Genomic DNA, 26,538 nt, shown 5'->3' with positions numbered 1-26,538 from the left:
ATCTTTTTTTCCAAAAAGAAACCACTTATACCATCACCCCTCCCTGCTCCTAACGGCATGCTACGGGCTGGGTAGCCATCCTAAAAATGGAGCTCTATCTATGTTAGAGAAGCAGCTTACGTGTTAATAACTCCATTGACAGGTCTTGGTGCTCCACAGGGCTTGTTGGGATGGGACTCAGGAGTACTTGCAGCAGAAACACCCGAGCTGTCCAAGGGCTGGGATCCAGAAACGCTCTGAGGAAGGATGACAGAGAAGACAAATTGATTTTCAGAAACCTGTAACAGTCACAGTTTTCTTATTTCCCAGTTCCCTGTTGGAGATTAGCTCAGGCTTCCGTGCAGAACTCAGAGACAATCTGAAGATGGTGTGCAGCAAGAGACAGAGAGGCAAGGACTTGGTAGGGAGCAGCTCATGCAAGGGGATGGGCACGTGACAGCACTCCCACCGTGAGAAACTAAGTTTTGCAGCTCCCCCTGGGCAACCACTACGGAGCAGGAAGGCTTGGAGGAGGAGCATCCTTCATCCTTTCAGCATTTTGTCTCAACAGTGCAAAAAGAAAAGCTCCTCACCAGCTGCACAGTTCCTGGGCTGCTTCCAGAGGCCAGCGCTGTGCTGCAGCCCCAGGCTGCAGGCTCCTGCCTCGGCTCTGTGGGGAACGTGGGGGGAAGAGGCTTGCAGAACTGAGTTTGTGTTTTAACCAAATACGTGTGCAAACACGGCCCGAGCAGCACTTCTCAAGACTGTCCCAACCAGGATGCACACAGGCTGTGGTTTTAGGGGCTGAACAAGCCAACTCCATAAAACCAGAGCTGCCTGATGCATAGAGCTGGGAACACCTTTTTTTTTTTTTGTCAGAAGAAAGCAAGTAGGAACAAAGTGCAAGACACACACCTCTCCTTCTGCCTGGGGTGTGAAAAGCAGACAAACCCTCCCGACCTCGGCGAGCAGCAGCTCCTGCACGACTGCAGCACGGAAATCCAGAGCAAGGCACAAGCAGAGGACTTGCACACTGCTTCCCCACAGATGCTGGCTCTGCACCTCTGCCTGCAGCACAGTGCAGCAAGCTGCTGCCCCGGGCACCAAGGTGCAGCTCTTTTTGCTCTCAGACACGCTCCTCTCCTCCCCTCCCCCGGGGCTGAACGTCACTGCTTCTTGCAGCACTTCCTGCACTCTCTGCCAATGTCTCTCTAGTTGGGTTTCCCCCTTTGCACACGCAAGGGCGGTGGTGCGTTGCAAGCACTAACAAAACAGACAAAAGAAAAGGACTGACTTTTCTATCCACGTGTCCTGCCAGCCCCCTGCTCGCCCCGTGCTCCTTCCCAGAAGCATCATCCTCCCTTCTATCAACATTTTCCCTGCAATTGCTCCCCAGCACTGAGCTATGGTGGTTCAGGGCTGCAGCCAGCACAGCAGGGACCTGACTCACTAAGAGCACACTGTGACAAAGCAGGCCACTTCTGCCTGCTGGAGGAACTTTGCTGGCTTTCCTACGCTTTCTGGAAGAAGAGGTTTCTCCTGTCTGGATGCAAGGCTGCTGGGCTGCCCCGGGCACAAGCTGGGAGCCCCACGTCTGCAGCTGCAGCTGCTGGAGGCTGAGCTGTGCCCTCTGGCTGAGGGTTGGTGAGCCCCAGCCATCACCCACGGCCTCTGCTGAGCACAGGCGCGGGGTGGGAGGGCACTGCATGTGACTCATCAGCTCTTTGGAAAGGCAATGTTTATTCTCTCCTCCAGGAAGGGCCTTAAAGCAGGAACTTCTCGTCCACGGCAGTCCCTGGCTTGGCTTTCTGAGATAGGAACACGTTGCAGAGGAGCTGGAAAGCATCGATCTGTTTATCAGCACCATCCCAGGCTGGCCCTATCTCACTGTGTAGGGGTGTACCTGAACGGGGCTCCTACAGAGCAGTGTGACTCCAAGAGCTGAGGTCTGCAGCTCGCAGGGCAGGGGCAGAGCCTGCTCCCAGCACCAGGGCTGGCAGGGCAGCCAGGCTGCATCCTCACTGTGGGACCACCGCGGTGCTCCAGCCTCAGCTCCTCTGGTTCTGGGCCCAGAGGTCCCCCACACCTCCAGGACACCTGGGGCTCATGGGGGAGTCACAACTCAGCTTCACACAGTGCTGGTTGCAGGTGAGGCCAGGAGCACGCAGACCACTCTCAGCAGCACTCCAGGTGGGCTACTGTGACTCCACACCTCCGATGTCCCCCGTGTGCCCAAAAAGACAGGTTCAGAGCTTCACCCACTGCGGGACACAAACCCCTGGAGCAGGGCAATGTCCTAGCAAGACACCCCACCAACATCTCTTACTAAAAATTTCCAGTGCATCCCCCCTGCTAGCAAGACCAGCAATGAACAGACAGTGAGAACTGTGTTATTCCTTCAAGGCTTTGTGTCATTCCCACCTTCAGGCAAAAATATTCACCCTCGAGTCCTCCAGTGTGGACAGCCTGCTCTGCAAAGCCCTGCCCCTCAGTGACAGCAGGATTAATCCCTCCTAGGACCCTCAGTCACATCCCACTCACTAAGCCAGCACCCCAGGACACACACTCCACATTCCCATTGGCCAAAGGAGGTCCTCAGAAGCAGATGAGACTCAAAAGGGAATGGGACAGAGGCACTGCCTCCCCTTATTCTGCACTGCAGACCTCTCCCAAGCTTAAAAAAAACGAACAGAAGAAACTAATTCCAAGCAGCTTGAGGAGTTGCAAAATGATAAGCAGCTCTCCAGTTTAAGAGATAGCAACCGTCCCCGGGCTGATCTGTGACTGTGAGAGCAGATCAAGGCTGTGACTCAACACCCCACCCCTGTGAGCAAGGCTCTCCAGGCACAGCCCCCCCCCCATAGGTGCCTATGGGCAATGCTCTGCTCACACCTCCGGCCTCAAAACAGCCCCAGGCACAGTGGGAAGAGGAGGAATACTGAGGAGGACTGCAGCAAGGCAGAAGCAGCTGAAGAAGGGGCCAAGCACTAGCTACTTCTACATACTCGACAGCAACTATGCTGGTTGTGCACAGATGTGACCTTACTGCTCAGTACCTATTTATTAGGAGTTGGGCTTGATGATCCTGATGGTTCCCTTCCATCTCAGGGTGCCCTGTGATTTTCCATCTGGCAGCTCAGCCCGTGGCAGGGCTTGCAACCAGGCTATCTTTAAGATCCCTTCCAGCTCAGCCATTCTGAGACTATTTTGTGTCACTGTTACCCCCAAGACCTGCAAGAGATGGGAGCCCTGCAGCACTGGAGCTGTAGTAATAAAAACCTGTCTGAAGAGCTTCTGTCCCAGAGAAAGGGATGAGAGAAAGGACCAAGCAGGAAATGAGTAACAGCGGTGAGATGGCTGTGAGCAGCAAAACCAGACAGCAGAGGCCAAACCTTTTCCTTCCTATGCACCCAATCCACAGACATTTTCTATCCTATACACACAGAGGTGATGCCCAGGTATACAGAGAGTGTCCAGAATGTGTAGGGACAAAGCCAGAAGGGACACAACTCTTCCATCTGCAGATTTCCATGTTGAAAATAGAGCGGTATCGTCAGATAAACATCCTGAGTTGGACAAGGAAGGAAATTTTCCTCCTAACCCTGTTAGATCTGATTATCCACCTCCATTATCAGCAGCAGCCCACTCCCCAGTGCGTGCTGTTTCTGAAGAGGATGGGGGCACGCTGTCCCAGTGGTTGTTTATTATTCACTGAGCACTTTTTGGGTTAAAGCACAGAACCGAAGGGGGGGGGACACACAGATGGACATCTCAGCTCCACGGCAGACGCTGCGTAACAGCCAAGCCAGCCCCGCTCCTCGGCCTCGTGGCTCTGCTCTGATCCCAGTCCTGCATGAAACCCGTTTGCTCTGCATCACGCCAGGAGGTTTGGGCTGAGCTAATCAGCTAATTAAAGCCCTTGACTCCAAACACGCATCTGGAAGCCACGTCAGGCGAGGGGACGGGCGTTTTATTCCGCTCACTCAAGATAACCCCCTGCGCTCCGCTGCTGATCACAGATTTCACAGCATCTATCAGCACTCAGTAGCAGCAAAACCATGACAGCCTCCTCAGAAAACACTCAAGGGTTGGGTATTACAGATGTTTTCAGTTGAGCTTTTTTCCCTCGATCAGCTACACTGCGTTTTGGGCACAGAATCACAGGACGGTTGGGTTGGATGGGACCTTCAAGCCCATCCAGGGCTGCAGCTTTGGGGCAGAGCAACTGGAAAGCTGCTGGATCTGGGGGTCCAGCAGCAGCACCCTGGCTTGTGCCATCACCACGCTGCTCGCAGTGCACCACAGCTTCAGAACCCTCGATTTTAATACGTCCGTGTGTCCCTCAGGATCAAAAGTAATCACAGCCATCCCGAACCGAGCGCGCCTCAGCTCCGTGCCCTACATTTCTGCATTAAATAATAACTACCTGGCACTCAGCATCACTTCCAGAGCATCTCACTGAAATCATTAGTTCCCTTTCTAAGGGGTAAAGCTCAGGCAGATATTAATAGCCACATCTTCAGAAGCACTTGCTAATTGCACTGCTCTCAGTTTGAGGTACTTTTGCTGGAGGGAAAGGATTAGTTGGGATTTTTAAGCTTCGTAAAATGCTAATGCATATTACAAAGGTACCCCAAGGAAGCCCGTGCTAAGAGGTGTTTAAATCATATCATTTATTAACCCCAAAGTAAACTGGGAGGGGAGAGCAACGGGTTGGCATTCCCAATGGGCTGGCATTCCCAATGGGCAAACCCCACCGGAGTGGGGGATGGGGAGTGCTGGGTCCCACACACTGCTGGCACTCACCAGCCGCTCCACGCCGGGCTCCAGCTTCACATCAGCGCTGACAGGACGGGACAAATCATCCACTGTAGGGTCAGGGGGCGACGCTTCACCGAGGACTATCAGCCCCTGAAAGAGAGGGAAGGCAACGTGGATTAACTGCGGATCCAGCAGGGCAACGGCGCATCCATCGTCCTCCAGAAGAAAACAAACACGGAAAGCACGGCTTGCATTCCCACTGCATTCTTCAGACGTGATGCCAAACCGAATCCCTCGCTGCCTGGAGTTCCCTGACACCGAAGCTGAACTCGGAGGCAGAAAGCTGGCGGCCGAAGCCAGCTCACATGGTACAGCCCACGAGCACCCACTGCTGCCCCGGGTAGAAGGGCCAAACCAGGCGGCCAGCAGCAGCATCCCACCCTCTCCTCCTCTGCGTGCTCTCTACCCGGAGCTGCAGCACGCCAGCAAAGCAAAGGGAACAATTTGCTGTAGCAAAGGGAGGGAAGTGGCTGCTGGAGCAACAGCTCGGAGCAAAGCAGCTTGAGTGGGTGCCAAGAATCACCCGGTCAGACTCATAACTCAGAGCAGATTTTTCAAAGCGATACGCACAGAATTCAATAAGGAAGAAAAAGAGGTGCTGATAAATAAGCCCCAGCTGCAAACCTGGAGGGACAAAGCCTGGAGGCAGAGCGCTGATTTAACAGGGTTAACACACGCTGTCCTGTTTGTGTTTCACTCCAAGTCAAGCTTGGACTATTTTCTCTCTCAGCAATGCCAAGTATAACCAAATCACAATTACACCTCACCCGAGCTGTACCGTAACAAGGCAGCCTGCAACGTGCAGCTGGGAGAACCTGAAGGCCACAAAACCAAAGTCCTGCATGAAGTGATGTTGTTACTGGCTTCCCAGTAAAATGCTGGTAGCTCATCTTTCAGATATAATTGCTTTAGAAATAGATTATTCATACACTGAATACAACCGTGCGTGGCCTCCGACCAGCAATTAGCAGGCAGCCAGCTTCAGAATGACTGCTTTCTGTAGTTTTCTGAGATCCAAGGAGGATGTTCAGTAGATGAGGGAGGCTGGAAGCTCACGATCAACTAAACACTGCTGTGATGTTCCCACACTCCCTAGGAAAGCAAGCCCTGGCATTCCAGTGCTGCTCCCAGAGCCATCCCCAGGTGTGCTGCAGCACAGCTCAGCCATCCCCGCACGGCAAGCAGGGGAGACTGGGCACGACCAAGGGAGGAACTGGGTCTGAACACAGGGCTGGAAGCAAGGGAGCTGCAGCAATCCACATGTGCTGAGAACACAACCAGTGCCACGACACCCAGGCAGCAGAGCACCTTCAAAGCAGAAGGTTATTCTGCACCACCTCGTCCTCCTGCTGCTTTGACAAAGCAACAATCCTTGCTTGCACGGGTGCAGAGGGGTGTAAACCTTAACACACAAATGCAGCAAAACTGAAAACAGAATAGAAAAGGAGAGTGGCTCTGAACGCCTCCAGAGGCTGTATTTTAACCCCGTTATTTGGCCAAATAAGCCACAGCTGAGTTCTGCTGATGAAAAAACCAACCTGGCTCCAAATTCTTTTAACTGCTGCCCTCGTACAGCTGGGAGCAAAGCCCACTTCGAAAGGACCTCTGCATTACTGAAGTGTGTATTCACTCTCCCATCTTCTCCACTTGCTGCAAGTTGCTTTGCTAAGTCTTACCCCGCTGATAAAACCAGAGTACACTTCCCAAGCACTTTTGAGCTCAGTGCCAGCTGCACGACCAAGAGGTGACCTGCAGCCCTGCCAGGATAGCAGCACAGCCACTGTCAGAACCCGAGCATCTGAAATCTGATGTACCTTTTTAACACAGCACTATCATGTTCTGCTCCTTCATAAGCAAAGACTGCAACCTCAGATGAAACATGCAGGACACCTGTAGCCAGGATGAGGCTGTTCCAAGGTCTGCCAAGCTGCCAGGACCTGCTGAAAGCACTGCATCTTCTCCTTCAGTAGCTGAGTTTCTGCTGCTCCTTAACTTCTAGCAAACAAAGTTTGAGCCTTTCTGGGTTTTATACTTCCAAACTACCCCGCAAAATCTGCAAGGTGGAAGATTCTTTCTGATGCTGGTTCATTCATGGATGTAATGACCACCTCCCAGAAGCTGCCTTCTCTCCTCACAATGCTGTATTCCACCTAGGCAGGAGCTCTCCCCTCTGCAGCCCCCACTCACCCCTTAGAGCCTGTTCTTCTACATAGCTGCATAAATGCCCACAGCATTCCTCCCCTGCCTGTGCCTTCCTTCCATTGCAGCCATCACCAGAAAACACCACAGATCTCAGGGTTAAGAGTCCACGGGGCTGAATTCCTGAGGATGTGTAAATGGATGCAATGCCAGGATCCTGCTTGCCACAAACTCAGCATTCCTCCCTCCAAGGGCTGACATTCAGACATGCACGCCTGAACAAGTCCTGATAACCATTCCTGCCTCATCCCTTCCCCGCTCTCCCCCACTCTCCTGCTGCCTGAGAACAAGTTTGATAACAAAATTCCTTCCATAAAGGTCAGCACTTAACAGTCCTTCCTTCTGATTCAGCTTTAAGCCTGTGCCATGAGATAGCACCTGAAGATGGCTCCCTCCTCAGCCCCCTCTTCCCCACGAGGTTTCTTGTTGAGCCGTTCCTCATCCCCATCTTCAGATATACCCAAAGAGAAAGAAAGGTTAAAATAAAACCCAAACCAAAACCAAAATGCCCAGAGTGATGGAAAAGGGCATCACACGTGCAAAAGCAAGTGCTGTTCAGCACTCCAAGAGCAGCTTTTGAACCAGGGAAGAGGACTGCACTCAGCCCATGCCCAGCAGCATCTCCATCAGTCACAACAACGCGATATCCCTCTTGAAACAGGGGGGGGGAGGAGGTGGAAAAGAGAAGTCGTATTTTGTGTACACATTCCCCACTGCATCGGAAGAGAGCCATGAGGAGGCAGGAAGGGCAGAAGCACTCACCTTATTGGCTCTGATCTGCTTGTAAATATCCGTTTGCTGCCGGATTCGGTATTCCAGGTCCGAGACGTGGGCTTGGAGCCAATTCCAGCGACTGACGATGGCTGCACGGTCTGCTGCCCATCTCCACTCTGCCCTTCGCCTCCTGGAAAAACAGACAAGGGAACGGGGGGATGATTTTGAGTGTGATTTTAATTATACAACCCACGGAAAACCTAGCAGAACTGACAGCCAGATCAAAAGCGACACGCCGAACGGCGCTGCTGATACCATCCAGCCACTGCTAATAATTACCAGCCCGGCCACAGACGTGCTGTAAAAGCCATGCCTCTGCAGGGCGACATGAAAACAACTCCAGGTACCCAGTGATTGAACTTCTGCCCATGCAAGCGTTAAGGTTTTACTCCACGCTCAGCTGAACCATCAGCTCTGGTCCTACCTGGCTGCAGCCAGACCCACTTCTCCAGGCCCCAAAGGGAACAAAACCCCTCTGCCCTTCTCCCTGAACCACACTCCCTTTGCAAGAAGCCACCCTGACACCAGCACAGAGCACGTGGCCACACTCTGAAAGCTGGGGCAAGCTTCACAATGCACCCACACTGTTTGCAGAGCTCACAGTGCCTTGCAAAGGAAAGCAAGAAGCAGCAAATCATCTCTGCATCAGGTGGCCTGACCCAGCCAACAAGGAGGACGGGAAAAACCATCAGATATTGCAGAGTGAGCTGTGCCTCCTGATCAGCGTGGCTGCGAAGTGACGGTGAGAGCACGCAAGCATGTGTGGGTGCACGGGGAACCCACATGCTCTGCAGCCCTCGGCTGACTTCCTACCTGCTTTATCTCTGCTGCAAGCACCCAGCACGGCCCAGCAGGAACACCAATGTGCATTTTGTGGGCTGCTCTTACAGCAACACCTCACCAGAGTGCGGGGCAGATGGGAACACGAAGAGTAACGCATGTGTAAATCCACAGCTCTGCTCTCCTGCATCAGAAGCCCTTATATTACAGAAACAAACCCTGAACATCCTCCTTGTGCTGGATAAACGCTCGGACTACCCCAGGAAGTAAGAAAACCACAACGTGCTGCAGAAATGAGGCGATGGCAGAGGGTGCACACATCTGCACGCTTAAGAACTCGGTAACAAAGCAATTCCCCTTCCTCCCCCTCTTGTCCCCCTGCAGCTTCTGACACAGAGCACGGTGTCTGCGTGGTGCACACAAAACCCACTGACCTGGAGTAAGGTGCTCTGCATATCCCCACCGTCTGTGCCCCCCCCCCACAGCACCTCCAGTTTGGTGCCAGGAGATGAAGGCACATTTCCCCCATCACAAAGCAGCAGCCTGCACGCTGCCCGAGCCCTGCAAAGACCTCCACGAGCCACAGCTCTCCTCGCTGGAATATTTCACTGTGTAAAGAGCCCCCTGCTGCACTTGGCTCAGCACAAGGCTTTCCAGAGCATGCTGTTTCTCCAGGAATTGACTTCTCCCATCCTCTCGTTGCACAACCTGAAGGCAATTCGACTCCAGCAGCTGCAGGTCAGACCCAGCATCAGACCTCCCCACGCTTTGGACTCTGCTACAGATTTCTGCAGCCCTACCCTCACCCTCCAGGGACCAAGAGCAGGGCAGGGGGAAGGCAGAAAGCTGCTGAGAGCCCTCCCAAACCTCTGCCTTCCCTCTGCTTCCCTCTGCCAGGCTACAGAGCACCTGAGCACGCTGAACAGCAGAGCACAGAAAGAAAAGTATGAAACCTGACGACTTTTAGTTTGAATCTCTCTCCAAATAACTTTGCAAAGAGGAACTGCAGCCCCACACCCACTGCTGGGGCAGGGGAAGCTGATCCCTTTCTGCTAAGCACTACAGACCTCAAAACGATGCTGATGGAAGGGTTGATCCCACCCACCCGAGCTGGCAGCACCAGCCCTGCTAGGGGACGCAGCACGTGCCCGGATGGTGCTGGCAGCACAGGAGGAAGTGCAGCAGTTAAAATATGATTGGAGAAAGGCAGCAGGGGGAAGAAAAAACTCCCACGTGACATCAGTGCACGTCCTTGGGATGGGCTCGAGTCCTTCCTGAAGCACAAAGCATGCAACCATGCACCTTCTGGGCACAGCTGCACGGAGTGAAATGGGGCAGCAACGACCCCCGGGTGGGTTCTGGCTGCTTCAGGAATGGGCGTGTGCCCCGATGCAGCTATGCTTTGAACAGGTCATGTACCCAAAGCTCGGCAGCACCTCACTCAGCGCAATCCCAGCGGTGTGAGCTGTGCTGGGTCCTGCACGCTCAGCAGCTGGGCCGTGCAAACTCGGTGCAGAGAACACAGCTTCCACCTATACGAGCTTAAACCAAGCTGATTCACAGCAAGCAGGCTGCAAGTACACACAAGGGTGAAGGTGCACACCATCCCAACACGGCTGCAGGAACCCTCAGTCTAAGCCCAAACTCTGCTGCCAGCTGCAGCAAACTGCAGGGCTGGGTTCCCACCGCCACCTGGGATTTCCAGCAGGGACACAACTTGCCAACAGAGCACAAAAGCGGTTTCAAATACGACAGTTTAAGACACTCAGCTCTATTAAAGGGCAAATTATCTGCATTAATTCTGCACGCTTCCCGTGCATCACCTACCGCGGGCAGCAGCCCTGGGGCAAAGGTTGGCAGCACGAACCCAACGCAGTGCTTCGTGTCCATACAGGTGTGATGGCTGCTCCCGAACAGCAGCGAGATGCCAACAGACATCTCATGGTTACATCAACTCTCTGTCTGGAGAAGTGGTTTCCCACCCTCTTTCTCTAACACCAGTCCTGACAGCGAGGTAAAACATCACCGCTATCACCAACACTGACTGGAAGGAGGCTGATAAAAAGCCAAGGGCGCTGCTTGCGTGCAGTTCAGATGATACAAATCCAACTTTTCCAAGTGCTCTCCCCACCTTCAGTGGCTGAAGCAGTCTGGCATCCAGCTTGGCTGCTGTGTGCCCCCTTGCTCATACCCCCCCCCCAGGTTCACTGCTGTGCCCCAACGCTCTGCTGCACACCATGAGCTCTGCGGGTGGACGGAGTGAAACTGCCCAACACAGCTCCAAGGGAGGAGAAGAAAACCCCACGAGTGCTCGAGAACCATCTCACCAGCTGATGACAACACTTCTGCCTGCCAAGGAGCCAACGTGAACAGTTTGTTCGGCTGAGCCGCCCCCACCGTGCGGACAGAACCCACGGCTGCTGGGGGGCTCCTCTGTGTGCAGCACTGCTCAGCTCCACCCAACCCATCCCTGAACCTCTCAGGCTTTTTTTCAGGGCCCACGTGTGCCCTGCATCATGCCAGGCACAGCCCAACTGCTGCCCACCCCGAGTGCTCCGCTCGCAGAGCGGCCATCGCTCGGCTCAGGATATGAAAGGTTTGTTTTGGCATCTCTGTTCATTTCTATTAAAAAGAAGGAAAAAAAACAACAAAGGAGAGGAAAAAAAGAGACCTACTGTCCCAGCCCTGTCGTTATGGGATGCCTGAACTCCTGCACAGCGATGATGCTGGGACAGGGCTGCACAGAACCAGGAGTACTCACGCTGCAGCTCACACTGCTCCAAGCCCTGGGGCACTTTTTCTACCCAGATCCCTTCCTAGCAGTAAAAGGAATGGTTTCAGAATGCAGTGTCAGGAAACGAAACAGCGAAGCATCGCATGCTGAACCGTCCTTCCTCTCTTCAAGTCATCCTTTCAAAAGGAATGCTTCGTACAAGCAGGCAGGGAACACTGCACTGAATGGGACAAACACTGCACTCAGTTTCTCTCCAGGAAACCATCATCGCTCCGTTCAGCTGCGGTGCGGAGCATCCCCACGCACATCACCCATGGGCACTTCTCACTTTGGTTCTGGGCAGCAGAGAACGCTGTGAGCACCTGAATCCAGAGCAACCCCAGCAAGCTGTCACTCCTGGTGGCACACACGTGCTGAGGACGAGATGCTCAGGTCCTGAGTGCAGCATCTCAGAGCCCAGCACATCCCGGAGCCGGCAGCGGTGACTCAGCGCGGTGCTGGTGGTGCTGAGTCACTGCCATGTGCTGGCCTGATCCCAGCCCTTGGTGATCTGATGGGAAGCACCAAGCCTGAGGGGAACACGTGGCAGCATTCACCCAGCACCCGGGATGGCCCCCAGGAGGGGCAGCACTGTTGTGCACAACAATGGCTGCTCTGCCCTCCTCCAGTGTGCCAGCAAGGGCAGCAACGGAACGGCCAAGTGCCACGGTCCTAAGGGAAGGAGCACTGAACAGACACAGAACCATCAAAGCCGAGGGTCTTTCCCAGGCCCAACCCCACCCCACTGTGCCCATCAGTGCCACATCCCCACCAAAAACTCCAGGGATGGGATCCCCCCACCCCCTGGGCAGCTGTGCCGACACATCACTGCTCTTCAGAGAAGAAATATTTCCTGATACCCAGCAGTCCCGTCCCTTGTGCCACCACCCCCAGATACCTGGCAAGGAGGATACTTCACCAGCACAGACACAGGCTGGCTGAGCTTTCATCCATCTCCATGTGTCACCTGCTTGTAAGACACAACGTCCTAACTTCCCAGTAAGAAAAGCCCAGAAAGACCCCAATCGTAGAGGGCTCTGCGATGAGGGCTCCTGGGTAACCATGCGATGTCACCTGCAAGTTCATGGCCTGGCAAACCTTCTCCAAGAACACGTGCTCCTTTCTGCTAAGCACAGCCCTTTATTGGTGTCACTGCTTTGCTTTCAGCTGCCACCTACCCAACCAGGCCAGACCACAGAGGAAAACACAACTGCTGCATAACTAGACCCATAGTTTTCACTGTATCTACTCCCTTAGAAAGCAGGATGTGGCAGAAGCATCATGCCCATGCCAATAACCTCCCATCAGCAAACGAGGCACAGCCCTGAGCACTGCAGCGGATACAGCCAGCATCCTGTGCACAACCCCCAGCAACCAACCACCCAACCCATCCCTCCTTGCAACTCAGAGCTCCTGAAATACCCGCGACAGCAAAGATTGCAGCTCCATCCCGACCGAGCACCGGCAACGCATCCACCCCTGCGCCAAAGATAAAGGAGTCTTAAATCCTCCCACCCAGAGCCCAGCACAGCACGGAATAAAGCACCTGGGGAGTAACAGCAGTCACCCAATGGCAAAGCCTTTGTGCGTATGTGTATGTGCAAATGGAGTGGTGCAGGATTCGGCCCTCGGCGGCACCGGGGCCCCACGGGAAGGACAACGCACGCGATGAGAACGGGGACCCATTGTTGGAAAGGAAAATTTATGTCACATTCCTGAGCGGCGGCAGTTCCTGGAGCATAACAATTGGTGAGGCCCTTCTGCTGAGGACCGCATATTTTTATGCTCCGCAGTAAATCAATATTCCATAATACAGAAACTATGTGAAACTCTCGCCAGCGCCGGACGGCGGCTCGAGGCTCGGCGTGGAGGGCGGCGTTCACGGCTGCATCGGCACGGGGCTTGTTTGGGACGTGCCTCTCGTTGCTGCAGAGTTCACTTAAGGCAGAAGGGATGGACTGATGCTCTGGGATGTCACCTCCTCTCTCGTGCACGGTGCTCAGTGCCAGCACGATGGTTGGAGGGAAGCGATGAGTCCCAGCGCACACGCAGCTCCCAGCTCTTCCCTTTTCAAAGGGCAAAGGGTGCTGTCCTGGCCTGGAGGGGTGGCTGTGTCCAGCTCCGCACATCCTGCAGCCCAATGGCAAACGGAGATTTTGCAGGAACTTCCTCCCCAGGGGTGGGAAGTTTCCATGCTCCTGAGCTGCCCTCTCCTCCTGATGCAGCCCAGAAGGAAAAGGAGAGGGTTTGGCTCCAAACACACAACCCCAACCAGGCTGTGAGTGCCCCCTCCTCTCCCTGGAAGCATTCCAGGCTGGATGGGGCTGTGAGCGACCTGGACTAGAGGGAGGTGTCCCTGCCCAGGGCAGGGGGTTGAACTAGACCACCACCACCTTCAAGTTCCCTTCCAGCCCAAACCATTCCATGATTCTAACACAGCTCGGAGTGTCTCAGAATGAAGCTGTGCTCTGGAGGCCAAGCACAAAACCCCATTCTTCAGAAGAGCTTCCACTCCTCCCTTACTGCCCCTTAACAGTCCGCAGGCTTTTCCATTCAGCAGAAAGCCAGAATTGAAAAATATAATATTATTATTTGGAGATGCACAGTGGCACCAGAACAAAACAGGTAGAAGGCAAGAAGGATTCCCAGCCAAAGCAGAAGCTGGAATCAGCATGAAATAGAGCTGATATGGGGCAGGTGGGGTGAGCAGAGGGATCTGGAGTGCTCTTGAGCAGCAATGAGAGGGATGGGGGGTGTGCACAGCTCCAGAGGGTGCATGCAGTGGTTAATGGGTGGATGGTTGGACTGGATGATCTTGGAGGTCCTTTCCAACCTTGTGATTCTACGCATGGTCCCTGCACCGTGCTTCACAACCTACAGAGATGTGTCCCAGCACACACAGACGGCCTCCTCGGTCTAAAGCAGGCAGAGCAAGGACAAAGCAACCCATCAGTGTTAAACCCGAAGGTCATTTAGCCAAGGGAAGGGGCAGAGGTGTTATTTCCCTTGGTTCCACGCCAGAAATTCCCTCTCTGGGTGCAGAGAGCCCCACGAGCTAATGCAGGAGCAGTACAGCCATGGTCTGTGTGCTCTTCATCTGAGAAAGGAGAAAACTAATCCTGGCTGAAGGAATGCTCATCAGTACAGCAGTGTGAAGAAGTGCAGAGAGAAATGGCAGAAGAGGTGAGGAGGATGCCACAACGTGGGTCACAGAATGGCCTGGGGTGGAAAGGATCTCAAAGATGATGTAGTTCCAGCTCTCTGCTGTGGGCAGGGTCGCCAACCGCTGGAGCAGGCTGCCCAGGGCTGCATCCAGCCTGGCACTGCGTGCCTCCAGGGATGGGGCATCCACAGCATCTCTGGGCAACCTGTTCCAGTGCATCACCACCCTCGGAGTGATAACTTCTTCCTGATATCCATCCTCAATCTCCCATGTCTCAGTTTATAACCGTTCCCCCTTGTCCTAGCACTACCAACCCGTGTCAACAGGTTAACTGAGCTCGGTGTCACCACGAGAAAGGCAGCACACAGCAGTGGAAGGGCAGGAAGGGACAGCTGCTGCTGCTCCGTGCCAGCAGGCACTGGGAACAGAAGAACCAAGGAATGAGCAGTGAGATCCTGCAGCAAAGTTTTATGGCAGCAGTCCGACCCGAGGGCAGGTGCTGGGCAGAGGAAGCGGGGACGCGGGGCTCAGTGCTGGGACAGAGCTGCCCCAAGCAGCACGCTGTGGAAATCCCATTTTATTGCCATTAGGAGAAGAAAGGCTCAGCCTGCATTGTTCGGCCGTGTTAAAGCTCTTCTGCTCCAAAGAGCTGAAGGAACACATCGAGGGGGGAGGGGGGGACGACACAAAGAGCACTGTGGCTTTCCAAGGAAGGATGGAGCTCCAGCCAGCTCCAAGAACCCTCCACCACTGCCTCATCCGTGCAAAGAGGGCCGAGTGCTCCACGTGGCAAGCAAGCTGAGTGCTGCAAACCGAGTCAGAGCAGCCCTCCTCCACCCTCACGGTGTGTGCTGCAAGGGCAGAACCTGCTGGGCACACACAGCTCAGAGCAGAGAGTGGGGAAGGACTCATTGCCTCCACTCCACCTGTCCCCTGGACAGAGGGCTTCAGTCTCAGGGCTGCCAAGCCTCCATCCTTCACCAGGACTCCATGCACTGCAAAGCAAGGACCTCCCCCCGAACATAGTTTTATCCACAGGAGGCCTGTGCTGCTCGCTGCGGGTTGACAAAGGCCTTAATGTTTAAACTTACAGATACCCTATTTATTTTCCTGAAAAGAGTACGGGGTAATTCAAACCCTGCGAGAGCACGCACGCCGTGGAGGAGGGAAGGAAGCGGGTCTGAATGAGCCCGCAGAGCTCTTTTCTGCAGGGCTGAGGGCCCGTGGTGCTAACAAATGGTGGAATTCCTATGCACACCAGCCAAGCTGCAAATCCCTGTGCAGAACGAGGCCAGGGCTCGCACAGACTGCCCCACACCACAGGCTGGAAGCGGGTTGGGGCGGCACGGACAGCTCGCACACCGCCCCGTTCCCGTCCTGCTGCATCACAGCCCTCCATCACTGTCCTCAGTTCTGGTTTCAGATGTGTTTTCCTTTAGGTCTCCATCTGAGGGTGCACTCGGGGGCATCCCTCTGCAGGCAAGGTACTGAGCTCAGAGAAAGCACCAAGCTCCCACCTCAGCACTGCTGCAATCATTTACAGCAAGCTTGCATCTTCAACACAGCAACGGCTCTAACGCACAGCTGATAAAATGTGCCACGACACTCAGAGAATTCCCTTTATCCAATACACCAAAGGAACCCCACGATCTCAGGGTGACGGCTGAAGCACAGATTCCCTCCATCCTTCTCCCAGATCCAACACAGGGCTGCAAAGCCAAGTGATGTGAGACCACCAGCACAGCCCCAAACCCCACGCACAGAACCACAGCGCTTCCCTCCATGTCTCCCAGCTTCGTCACAGCTTTTCCTAAGGTGACACAGTCCATCCTCCCCACCCTGAAGGCTCACATCACAAACCACTCCTCCATTTACACAGAGTAAAGTACAAAGCTTTCGCTGCTGCTGGTCTGATCCCAGCTCGTTAGATGGCACTCCCTCTGTGACCTACTTATGTCCCCAGTGCTGGTACTGGGGTCAGCAGGTCCCTGGGCACGCCAGGGCAGGGGTTCAGGTAGCAAACTGCACAGTGCAGAGTCCACGTGCACGAGGCCTAAAATCACAGGCCTGCAAGAGCCAGAGAAGTGAACAATTCAGGAGGAGAGATGGAATTAGGTCCAAGCAGGAGACCCCCATCAGGCCAGGAATAAAAGCAAGGAAGAGGAGAAGAAGGGGGAGAAGTGGCAGCTGCACACACAGCACTACACCCGTGGTGATGCAGGGGTGCAGCCCTGAGCCCACCGACCCTCTGCTCTGTCACACGTTTGCCTTTTTCTCACCTTTATCATCAGAGGAATTCCAGCTCGCTGTCCTGAGTAGCTGCTATTCCCCACGTATCCATTGGCACAGGCAGAAAGTCGCTTTAGAGGCAGCTGCAGTCGGTATCACAGACTGAATTCCACTGCAGCCATCAATTTGGTACCTTCCTTCCTTTGGAATTAATTAAACTCATGCCAGAATTGTTCCTTGGGGTCAGGACCGAGCACGCAGCCCAGGCAGAGCTGCCAGCAGCAAGGAACAAAGCGAAGTGAGGGCTCCCAGCTTGTGCCCAACTCCTCTGCCTGAACAGTATTATATACACGTGGACACAAGAAGAAACGGAGGTTGGGAAGGGAGTAGATGGCTTTCGTTTCATTTTTGGAGGCTGAAGAAGGGAGGGGGGCAGCAGCAGGCTAACAGCCCACGCCTTACAACAACCCATGGGTGACAGCTCACGTTTGGGATTTCTGTTAGTGTGGCAAGCAAACAAGAGCTCGTGATCCATCGTGCTGCAGCCTCCTTTATTTTTTTCATATATATATATATTTTAAACTACTTTTGCTTTAAGTATCCCTCCCCCAGAGCTCTTATCCTGCTGTGACCCTGCAGCTCGTGCACCAGCACCTGCCCAGGAGTTACAAGAGACCCAAACTCTGACGTATATTTGCTAAAAGGTCCCACTCAGCAGGGGTGAGATTTCCCTAAATCCTGCCCTGCCCTCACAGCCAACATCTGTCTGCACAACGTTCTACCGTGGGGAAAAGCCAAAGGACAACTGGGAAGCAAAGCAGCTGGGGATCAGCCCCACTCCTTGCATCCTGCCTTGCTGCTGCTGGAAAACGCTCTGGTTTAACCAATATCTGCATCAAACAAGAGCAGGGAGGCACCCCGTCCTGGCAGATCCAACCAAGAGGAAGAGGAAATCGCTTTGGTCACAATTCAAACGCTTGGACTCGACCACTGCATAAAGGGTTGTGAAAACGTGTTTCATAAATAGGTCAGAGACACGAGGAGGCAGATGAAAGGCAGATGGCTGTGCGAGTGGAGGCAGGAGGGAGAGGGCATCTAAGCCAGGAAAGAGGCAGCAGAGGAACTCTTCATTGACATCCCTGTTTGGTTTCACCACCCTGTGCTGCGGCCTTGACACGAGGAGAAGTGGCAGAGTGTTTTCCTTTACACTGGGGAATAAAATGAGGAGAAAAAAAAAAAAGGAAAACCACATCTCAGCACACGGTGCCATTCACCTCCCAGCGTCCCCAGTTCAGAGGCATCAATGTCATCCTGGGAATGGAGCCCAAGTGTGCTTATTACGTCAGACTAAAGGACAGCATTAATTTTGGACATGTCCCCTCCACGTTCAGCAGAGCTCCCACTGGTGTCCACGCCACCTTCGTGCAAACCCCTCCAGACAGCCATGCCCCATCTGCACTGCAACTATATGCAATGCAACTGCAATCCCACTGCACTATTTCAGCTATTTCTCCTTTTGTACACATCTGTTTTTTTTCCAAATCCAGAGCTCCACATATGTAAAAATACACATCTCTCTTTTCAATATTTAATTGTTCGAAGGTGACTCTCGCTAAGACATCAGAATGGTTCAGATTCACAGCAGACAAAGCACACCCCAGCTGATGAGCAACTGAAAGGGGGGAACAGGAGGCACTTTGAGTAATTTCTGCAGAAACAAGGAGCTAAATAAAACCTGACTGAAGGAAGAAAAAGGAGTGAGGCATCACTGACAGCAAGACGGCTCGCTGCACGAGCTGCAAGTGAAAGCAAAGCATGCCTCGAGCTTGTCTGTATTTAGCAGAAACAAAAGGACACAGGCAGGAATTATGGCAGTGGGATTTGTTATTATTATTATTTTCCTTTTGATAGGGAGAAAAGTAAGGATTTTTTGATCGTTTGGGAAATATGTGTTGGAATGTGGATGGCAGTGTGAAGGCCTGGTAGAACAAATGGGGAAATGGAGCACCTCCCTCTAGGACAAGTTCTTCTCTTCATATGCAAGAGACCCACCAGGCCTTACAAGGTAAGGACACAGGGAAAAAGAAGTCCTGCTGACACCATTTCTCCAAGCTCTCTTCCCCATTCTGCTCACAACCTTCAGCTGCACCAGCTCTGATGTGGGATTCCTGGGAGGTGGAGCCAAGGGTTTGGGTCACTGCATGCAACCAGCTCCACCACGGGGGCTTAAACCCTCAAGTTCTGCCTCCAAAGGCGCAGAGTAGAGCACAGTGCTGCATCACTCCCACCCATCCACACACGTTGAGGAGAGGAAAACCCACTGCTGAAATTACCAACCCTCCTTTGTCCTCCTATAGATGGGAGCATCGCTCAGGAGTCCAAGGTCCTGCAAGCTGCAGTGTGAGATAGGGAGGTCTGAACAGAGAGAACACAACGTGCGTGCAACCAGGAGACGGAGACATGGAAAAACATCTCTTCTTGCAGCCACTTGTGATCAGCATCCTGGTGCTCCACCAGAGCTGCGTCACCATCAGTGCTGCAGCCCCAACAAAGTGAATCACACCAAGGAAAGGAGCAAACAACTGAAAGGGTCCCAGTCCAACCCAAGGGAAGAGAATCTGCATCCTCAGTGTCCCACAGGTGATGCGAGCACTGCCAGGAGCACTGCCAATGCTGCTGCTCTCTCCCTGCAGCCAATGCACTCCCAGGGAACCACGTTTCCACCAAGCACAGCCCCATCAGCAGTGAATTCAGGCTCCTGCTGGGAACCAGCTTCAGGAGCACAGCTTTGCTGGGAAGTGCTTCTTGGGGCAGTTGTCTCTTCCACAGGATATCCCCCAGGGGAGGAAGGAGATGACATAACCTGAACTTTTCTAAGAGTAAACATACTGGAAACGCAACCCACGATGATTCTGAGTGCCAGAACAAACAGAAGCAGCAGCTCAGGTCACTCGCTTTGCCTGGGGCTCAGCTGGGATGGGAAGCAGTGGGCAGACCCCCAGCGTGGGGGTCCTCCAGCTCCATCTGCAGACCCCCCCCCCCACCTTCCCCTTTGCCTCTCAAGAACAACCCTCCAACACCAACATCCACTCAGGAGGCAGTGGCCACAAATCTGCTGCAAAGCTGAGCATGTCACAGAACCCCATTCATTCTCGGTTCCACTTTGCTTGCCCCGAGCACCCAGCACCTGCCTGGCACCACTGCAAGCTGCCTTGGGCTTCTCTGCACCACGGCCAAGGGCACGAGCACCCAGCTGCCCTGCTGTGACCCAACCAGCATCGTCTGGGAGTGCTTTTAAAAATAAATAAATAAATACGTCAGCTATTACCGAAGAAAAATTAAGACTCTCTGTCGTCCTATCAGGTGGCAGGAGAACAGGCTGTACCTATTTTCAGCTGTTATTCTGTTATTACTGAAAACAAACACGAGAGCAGAAAAAAGCATCGTCTCATTACAGCAGTGCATCTCCTTCCCTGCATCCACCGGGTGAACAAAGCCTCGGAGCCTCCTTTCTCTGAATCAGTGCTTCCCCCCCGGTTGCATTCTTCTTGTATAGGACAACGTCCCCTACTTCGAGACCACGGAACCATAATGGATCGATTCCAGGCTCCACAGTGCTGGTGGGAACGCAGTGCACAGCGAATGAGGCCTCAAAACACACCCTCTGCCCTCTTCCTCTCTCAGCTCTCTAAAATAAGGCAGAAGAGGAAACGTGCCACGACACTGAGGAATAAGGCCACCTGCTCTGCGAACTGAAGGAAGCAGCAGTGACCCACGAGCAAGAGCACCGAGCCCACGGGGTGCCAGGCTCTGCACCACGACCTCCCAGCAATGGGTGGAGTACTCCTGCAGCCCCCGGCTGAAGCAGCAGCCTCAGCCCACCCTGCACCCCAACCCAACTCCGCTGGCAAGTCCAGGCTCAGCTCCCAGGTTCGGTGGTGTTTGCATCCTGAGAGCACTACGCAAGCACTGCATGTGCTGAGTGCTACCACCAAGCCTAAGGAGAGCAGACTTGGCTCAGAGAGGGAGCCTAGAATTACATACACACGAATTAAAACGCCTGGATCCTCTCCAGAGAGGATCGTTCTGAATTTGTCTTTCTGCTTGGCAGTACACAGCCACGTGAAGATCTGCTTTTGGGAGGCGCGGTGCAGAAATCCTTACAGCCTGGTTCTGAGCCCAAAACGGGGTAAATAAAATCCCTGTGTGGCAGGACACCCTGAAAAGCAGAGGACGGCCTGACTTCTCTTGTAGGATCTCTGCAGGTCTTGAAGAACTTCGTGGCCTATGGAGATCCTCTGCCCTCCACACTGACATGCTCCAACCGTGAGAAATGGAGGAAGAATGCCTCACAGGAGGCTGGGAAAGCTCTGAAAGGTTTAACCAAAATAGTACGTAGCATACATTAACATTTATATTAATACTTAATATTTATAAGTTTCAGGATGAGGTTCAGACAAGAACACTGGAAGCTTGCAAAGCTTTGCCAAGCAGTGCTGCAGCTTAATGCAGAGCCACAGTACCAAGGTTTGATGTGACAGAACATCTGAGCTCTGCTCCCGCTGCCTGGACCTGAACAAGCTTTTTCAAGGGAATTTCTGGAATAAAAATGATTCTTTAATCGAAAGCTTATTTTCCTCCTGATCTTGTGGTGCATTGCAGGGCAGAAGACAGGATCCCTAGGACTCGACACTTCCCTTTCTTGTAGTGAGCAGCATCCTGGGTGGGCTGTGACCCCCCCAGCCACGCACCCACTGACTGCTCCCACTCCTGCACTGCCCTTTGCGGTGGGGAGGACAGGAAACGAGCACTGCGTCCCAGTACACGGATGGAGGAGGCAGAAAGCGCTGGGAAACAAACAGCTCGCTGAGCCAAGAGGGTGGGAGGGGAATGGGAGCTGGAAGAGAGGGTTTTGCCTTTTAATAAAGGGGGAAAGGTGCTGCAGCGTGGCAGTAATGCTGCCATGCCTTGCTTCGGCCCTGCTGTGAGCAGAGGAGCAGGGCCAAGCTCTGGCCATAGAACCCCACTGCAGCTGGCTGCACAGGGCTGTTTGCTGAGTAACGATGACTGCAGAGCCAGGCAGCTGTAAGGGGAGCCAGGCTCCAGATCTCCATGCTGCAGCCCCTGCTGACATCAGGCACTGCCGTGCACCCTGCAATGCACACAGCACCCTCTGAGCTCCAGCATGGGTGTCAGCAACCCGCAGCTCACCCTGTCTAACAGTACAGCAGTCAGAGCACAGACCTGAAGAGGACACCCTAAATAAGACAAGGAATCCCTGCAACACGCTCCCAACACGGGTCAGGAGAACACCTGAACACAACGCGATACCAGGAGGAAAGTTTCTTACTAACTCCCATCCATCACTGTCTGCCACGAGCTGAACGACCTGCACCACTGTGGGGGGACACCACCCAGGGACCTCCCCACGCTCTCATGCTCTATCTGCTGTGTATTGTAGATGCTATGGAGCGATATGCTGGCTGTGCTGCAGTGTTATCAATCCAACCCTAAAACAGACCCCTAAGCCTGGCTGATGAGAGCTCCACGGGCTGCACAGCTGTCTGAATGCCTCCCAGCTCACAGGCAAACCCATCTTCAGGCAGTGCCCGGGGACTTGGGGCACAGCAGAGGTGGACACCCACCATGAGGACCTGTCTGAGCCAGGGGGACAAGAGGCAGCAGCTACGTGCACATGCTCAGTGCTTTCATTTATTAACCTGCTCAAGAGACGGATTATATTTAACATCAGAAAACAGCTATGTGCACTGAATCTCAACTTCGCACTTCAGGCCCTGCCTACTAACACAGGGTGTCATCCTTAACCTCGTGAGAACGAGGAAGATGCTCAAGTATTTGTAATTACTACAAAATTAAGCAGGCGCTGAGGCTACGAACCACAGCTGCATGAGTTACTGAGATGCTAACAATAATTTTCCTGAGGAGCCAAAGGTGGGGGCTGCAGAAGGACAGAACAGCTTTCAGAGGTAGCTCTGCACAAAGGGCAGACCAAGGGCTCATTTAAGCACAGTTTGACATGAAACAGTCCCTGTGAAGTTGAGGAAGAGGACACAAATACAGCGAAGTCTTTTTCCCATGTGCATCCTCTGCACGTGGACCACACCAGCAGCAGGGGACTGGCTCTCCCATTTACTTCCATACTGCTGCAGGAAGAAGCAAACGTGGAGCTTTAAGAGACTTTGGCAAGGCAGGGAGGAAACAGAGGCGATATTCAGAATGATCACAGGCACTTTCGGCCACGAGAAGGCACTGATGGCCACGTCCAAGTCACACGCTCCACGCTTCCTGCACAAGACAACCCCACATGCATGCACGAGCATGCTCCTCCACCCAGAAATAACACCCTACACGTTTAAAGGGAGCTCTGCACTGGCCACGGGAATAGGATTTAAGACTCGCTGTTTCCCCACAAAGCATGTGGGATCCCAGGGATGGAGCAGTGGGATCCCAGATGGGAACAAAGATCCTCAGCTGTGCAACCTCAGTCCGTGCTGGGATGAGTCAGCTGCCACTGGAGTTAGAGCAGTACGCTCCATGCTGGCAATTCTTTGCAGGTTTGGGTCTTAAAACTACACGGGTTGGCAGTGAATTCCAGCAGCAACACACTCTGGTTGGGAAAAAATGAATAACAGGGAGGTGGAGAGGGTATGCATGCACATACCCCTACGTGGAAGCTCAACTGCTAGAGAGGGGCCCTGTGCTTTGTTCCATCTTCCAAGGCCCTGCAATAAACACCTCCCAGCTCACAGCCTCCTCCCCCGAATTCCCACGTACACAACTCCCTGCTCTGCCTCACTGACCCACAGTGCTGAACCCAGCCGTTCCCAGCAAAGCAATGGGTCAACCATCAAACCACTGACCCAGGCTGTGCACCCTCGGGCAGCATCATCTCCCAGGAGTCAGAGAGGTCCAGACTGCAAATGACTTCTCAGAGCACAGGTATTTGGCAGAGGTGGCAGCTGAGACCAAGAAAAGCAACGACGGGACCGTGTTTGTTGTCACAGGTCTCCCTCCTAAAAGGGCACCAAAGCAAACCCAAACCTCAGCTCGTTCCCAGAGCGGGAGGAGGAAAGGGACGCAGGAGACATTCAGAACGTGATCCCAACCAGGACGTGCCTCAGTGATCACAGGATGGAAGATGAAAGCTGCACTTGGGGTGATCTTATTTTATGAAGCCTCCAACTTCTGAGCAGCGAGGTACGTTCTGCCGTGCAGCAGCACCGAACCTGGCTGGCTTCCCTCGTCTCCAAACAGAGGAACTGCTCCTCACCAGCAGGCAGCACACAGCAGCACACAGCAGCACGTGCTTTTGGAAACACCCGTCACTGCAAGAGCTCCCACCCAGCGTGGGCCCAGGGAGCCCCGAGCAGTGCCACGAGGCTGAGAAAGGCAGCACCGTGCCCGGCCCCATGCCACTGCACTCACTGTTGTGGTCCAAGCAGTCGCCTGCTCTTTCTCAGCTTGATATAAACACCATTATACAGTCTGCAGAGGTGCCCGTGTGCACTGGGGAAGAGAGACAAGAGGGTTTTCAGCTACGTTTTGTAGGTGACGCCTATTTCGCAGAGCGGCCTTTTGCCCTTTATTTCTCTGGGGAAAAGACAAAGTACCGGGCTTTGGTCAAGAATTATCAACACTCACTTTACTTCAAAAAGGAAAGATCTGCATGTAAAGCAGTGCCAAGCCCTCCTGCTAAGGCTCAGCCCCGAGTCTGGGCTGTTGGCACACTCACTGCAACTACAGCTCGAGATGTGCAAGGCAGAGGCAATGCATCCTCTTCTGCCTCAAAGCACAGTGCCACAATACCTCAGAGCCTCCAGTCTGGAGGTGGGGGAAAGGAGGGTAAGGCCCACGGAGAGGAGAAGGCAGCAGTGAGTTGTGAAAAGCTCTCCTCCTCAGCCAGACTGGCACAGAGCTCCAGGCTCCTCTGACCTTCGTAGGAAGACAAAGAACTCATGATTTACGTCCTCTGAGAAACAACCAGAACTCACAGAAGAGCGGCGAGCACTATTCCGTGCCAGGACGGAGCTCCTAGACAAACTGGTACTGCAGTCACTTTGGTTAAATACGACTTTTCAGCCCGTTAATTCCACTCGAAGCAAAGCTCACAGGCTGTCTCCTGCTTACTGACAAGCTTCATCTCTAAAAGCTGCGCACAAAACTGCTCTGTGCTTTTGCTGCAGCGAGGCACCGAGCTCGGATGGGATGCCAGCAGTGCAGGATGGACCGAGTGCTCTGCAAAAGCAAGGCGGCGAGCTCCCACACTTGGGAGCTACGAGATGCAACACAGTGCTGCAGGAATGGAAAGGACAAGTCAGACAGCGAGACAATAAAAGGGATTAATTGGTTCCATCCTCTGACCAGCAGCAGCCCAACGAGAAGCTGCACCCTGCTGCTCCCTGCAGAACCTGCTGCTCTCACCCAACCTGCAGCGGGCAACAGCAGTGGGGGAGACCACCATGAATTTTGGAGAACTGCAAGGTAACTTGGTAGGGAACATCCAAAACCTCATGGAAGATGACCCAACTCCCCCAGCAGGCTGCCCAGCAAAGCAGGAATGTCACATTTCAGTGCTTCACTCACTGCTGTCTGCAGCAAGTTACACTGAGTTTTAGAGCAGCATTTGCAGATGGCAAACCAGCCCTAGCAAGTAATAAACGAAACCTACCCCCACGAGCAGAGCTCCCTGCTTAGTGTTTGCACACTCTTCTAAAGCACAGAAAGAGCCACACAACATTGCTGTGTCCACTATAACTCCCCTCTTCGTGCAATAAACTTATGGAGGAAGAACAAGGCCAAATTTCTGATGCAAAGAACTGAAGAGGTATTTGTGGTGCCGTCCCATGAGCATGCCAACACCTCACACTCCAACCTGCCCGCCCTCCCCTACATCTGCTTTAATGAATTTAGACCTTAATGTCATTAGGAGAGCCCTCAGATCTCCTCCTGGCGATGGCATTTCCCGGTGACTCCACTTCCTGCACCCTATTCCTGACCCTGAACCATCCCTCCACGTCTCAGCTGTCTCAGCTATCTGTTGCTCCGTTTACACATCTATGTGGTACAGCACTTCAACTCGTTAAGCTGTTAACGATTAACACAATCCGGCACAAGAACAGAAGAACGTTTTTGCTGCTTCGTGAGAAAAAAGAATGCAGCATTGATTTTGTCTCTTTTCAACACAAGGATTCACCACGGCACTCAGCAAGTGCAAGATGCTTCCTGCTATGCCTGGGCAGCCAGGCAGGATCCAAAGCAATGAGTTCCCAGCCCCACTCGTGGTTCTCAGAAGGAAGGGGATGCTTTTCTGCTCCATCTTCGTTCAGATCAGCAGACAAAGAGCCCAGGGTGGAAGGAGAAACCCCAGGAACAAGGATCGCTGCAAACATACTAAGAGCAGAACGGTTACAGGCCAGAAGATCCTTTTCCCTGATCCAGAATGCCTTAAAAAACAGAATAAAATAGAAGTCATCATCCTGCCACGTCACCTCTACTCCTCAGAGTCTCCCTGGGCACACTGCATCTGTACCCCCACCCTGGGGGGGGTGTAAGGGCATACACCGCTGGCTGCTCCACCAGAAACAGGCTTTCCTTGGCCAGCACCTGCCTGCTGCTCTCAATCCTTGCTGCTTCTGCAGAGAGAAAAGCAGCTCTGACCCCCTGAGCAAAGCCCGCGGAGTGGGAGCCGGGGGACGTGTTACTCAGAGCACTACATGTGCACCCCCAGCTCCCAGCACCTGCACAAAGAGCTGCAAGAGGAGCTGTCTTGAGACGTGCACTCACACCCCAAGTTTTAGCC

General features: G+C 53.6%; 1 protein-coding gene across 3 annotated transcripts in view; it reads right to left on the bottom strand.

Annotated features, from left to right (window-relative positions):
- The window catches only part of KANSL1 (KAT8 regulatory NSL complex subunit 1), a 104,489-nt gene that overhangs the window by 50,925 nt on the left and 27,026 nt on the right, over positions 1 to 26,538 (bottom strand). For all 3 annotated transcript variants that reach the window (XM_065747229.1, XM_065747230.1, XM_065747228.1), the window contains exons 3-5: positions 7,762 to 7,903; positions 4,786 to 4,890; positions 121 to 236 (exon numbers count right to left, since the gene is read on the bottom strand). In XM_065747229.1, coding sequence (XP_065603301.1) covers positions 121 to 236; positions 4,786 to 4,890; positions 7,762 to 7,903 — 363 coding nt within the window. The remainder of the gene's footprint in view (positions 1 to 120; positions 237 to 4,785; positions 4,891 to 7,761; positions 7,904 to 26,538) is intronic.

This window comes from Cyrtonyx montezumae, unplaced genomic scaffold, assembly GCF_038088225.1.
Source record: "Cyrtonyx montezumae isolate F1298 unplaced genomic scaffold, pur_monq_1.0 scaffold_43, whole genome shotgun sequence".
Lineage (NCBI taxonomy): Eukaryota > Metazoa > Chordata > Aves > Galliformes > Odontophoridae > Cyrtonyx > Cyrtonyx montezumae.
The sequence above is the reverse complement of the archived record's forward strand: the minus strand, read 5'-3'. Positions and strand labels throughout refer to the sequence as shown.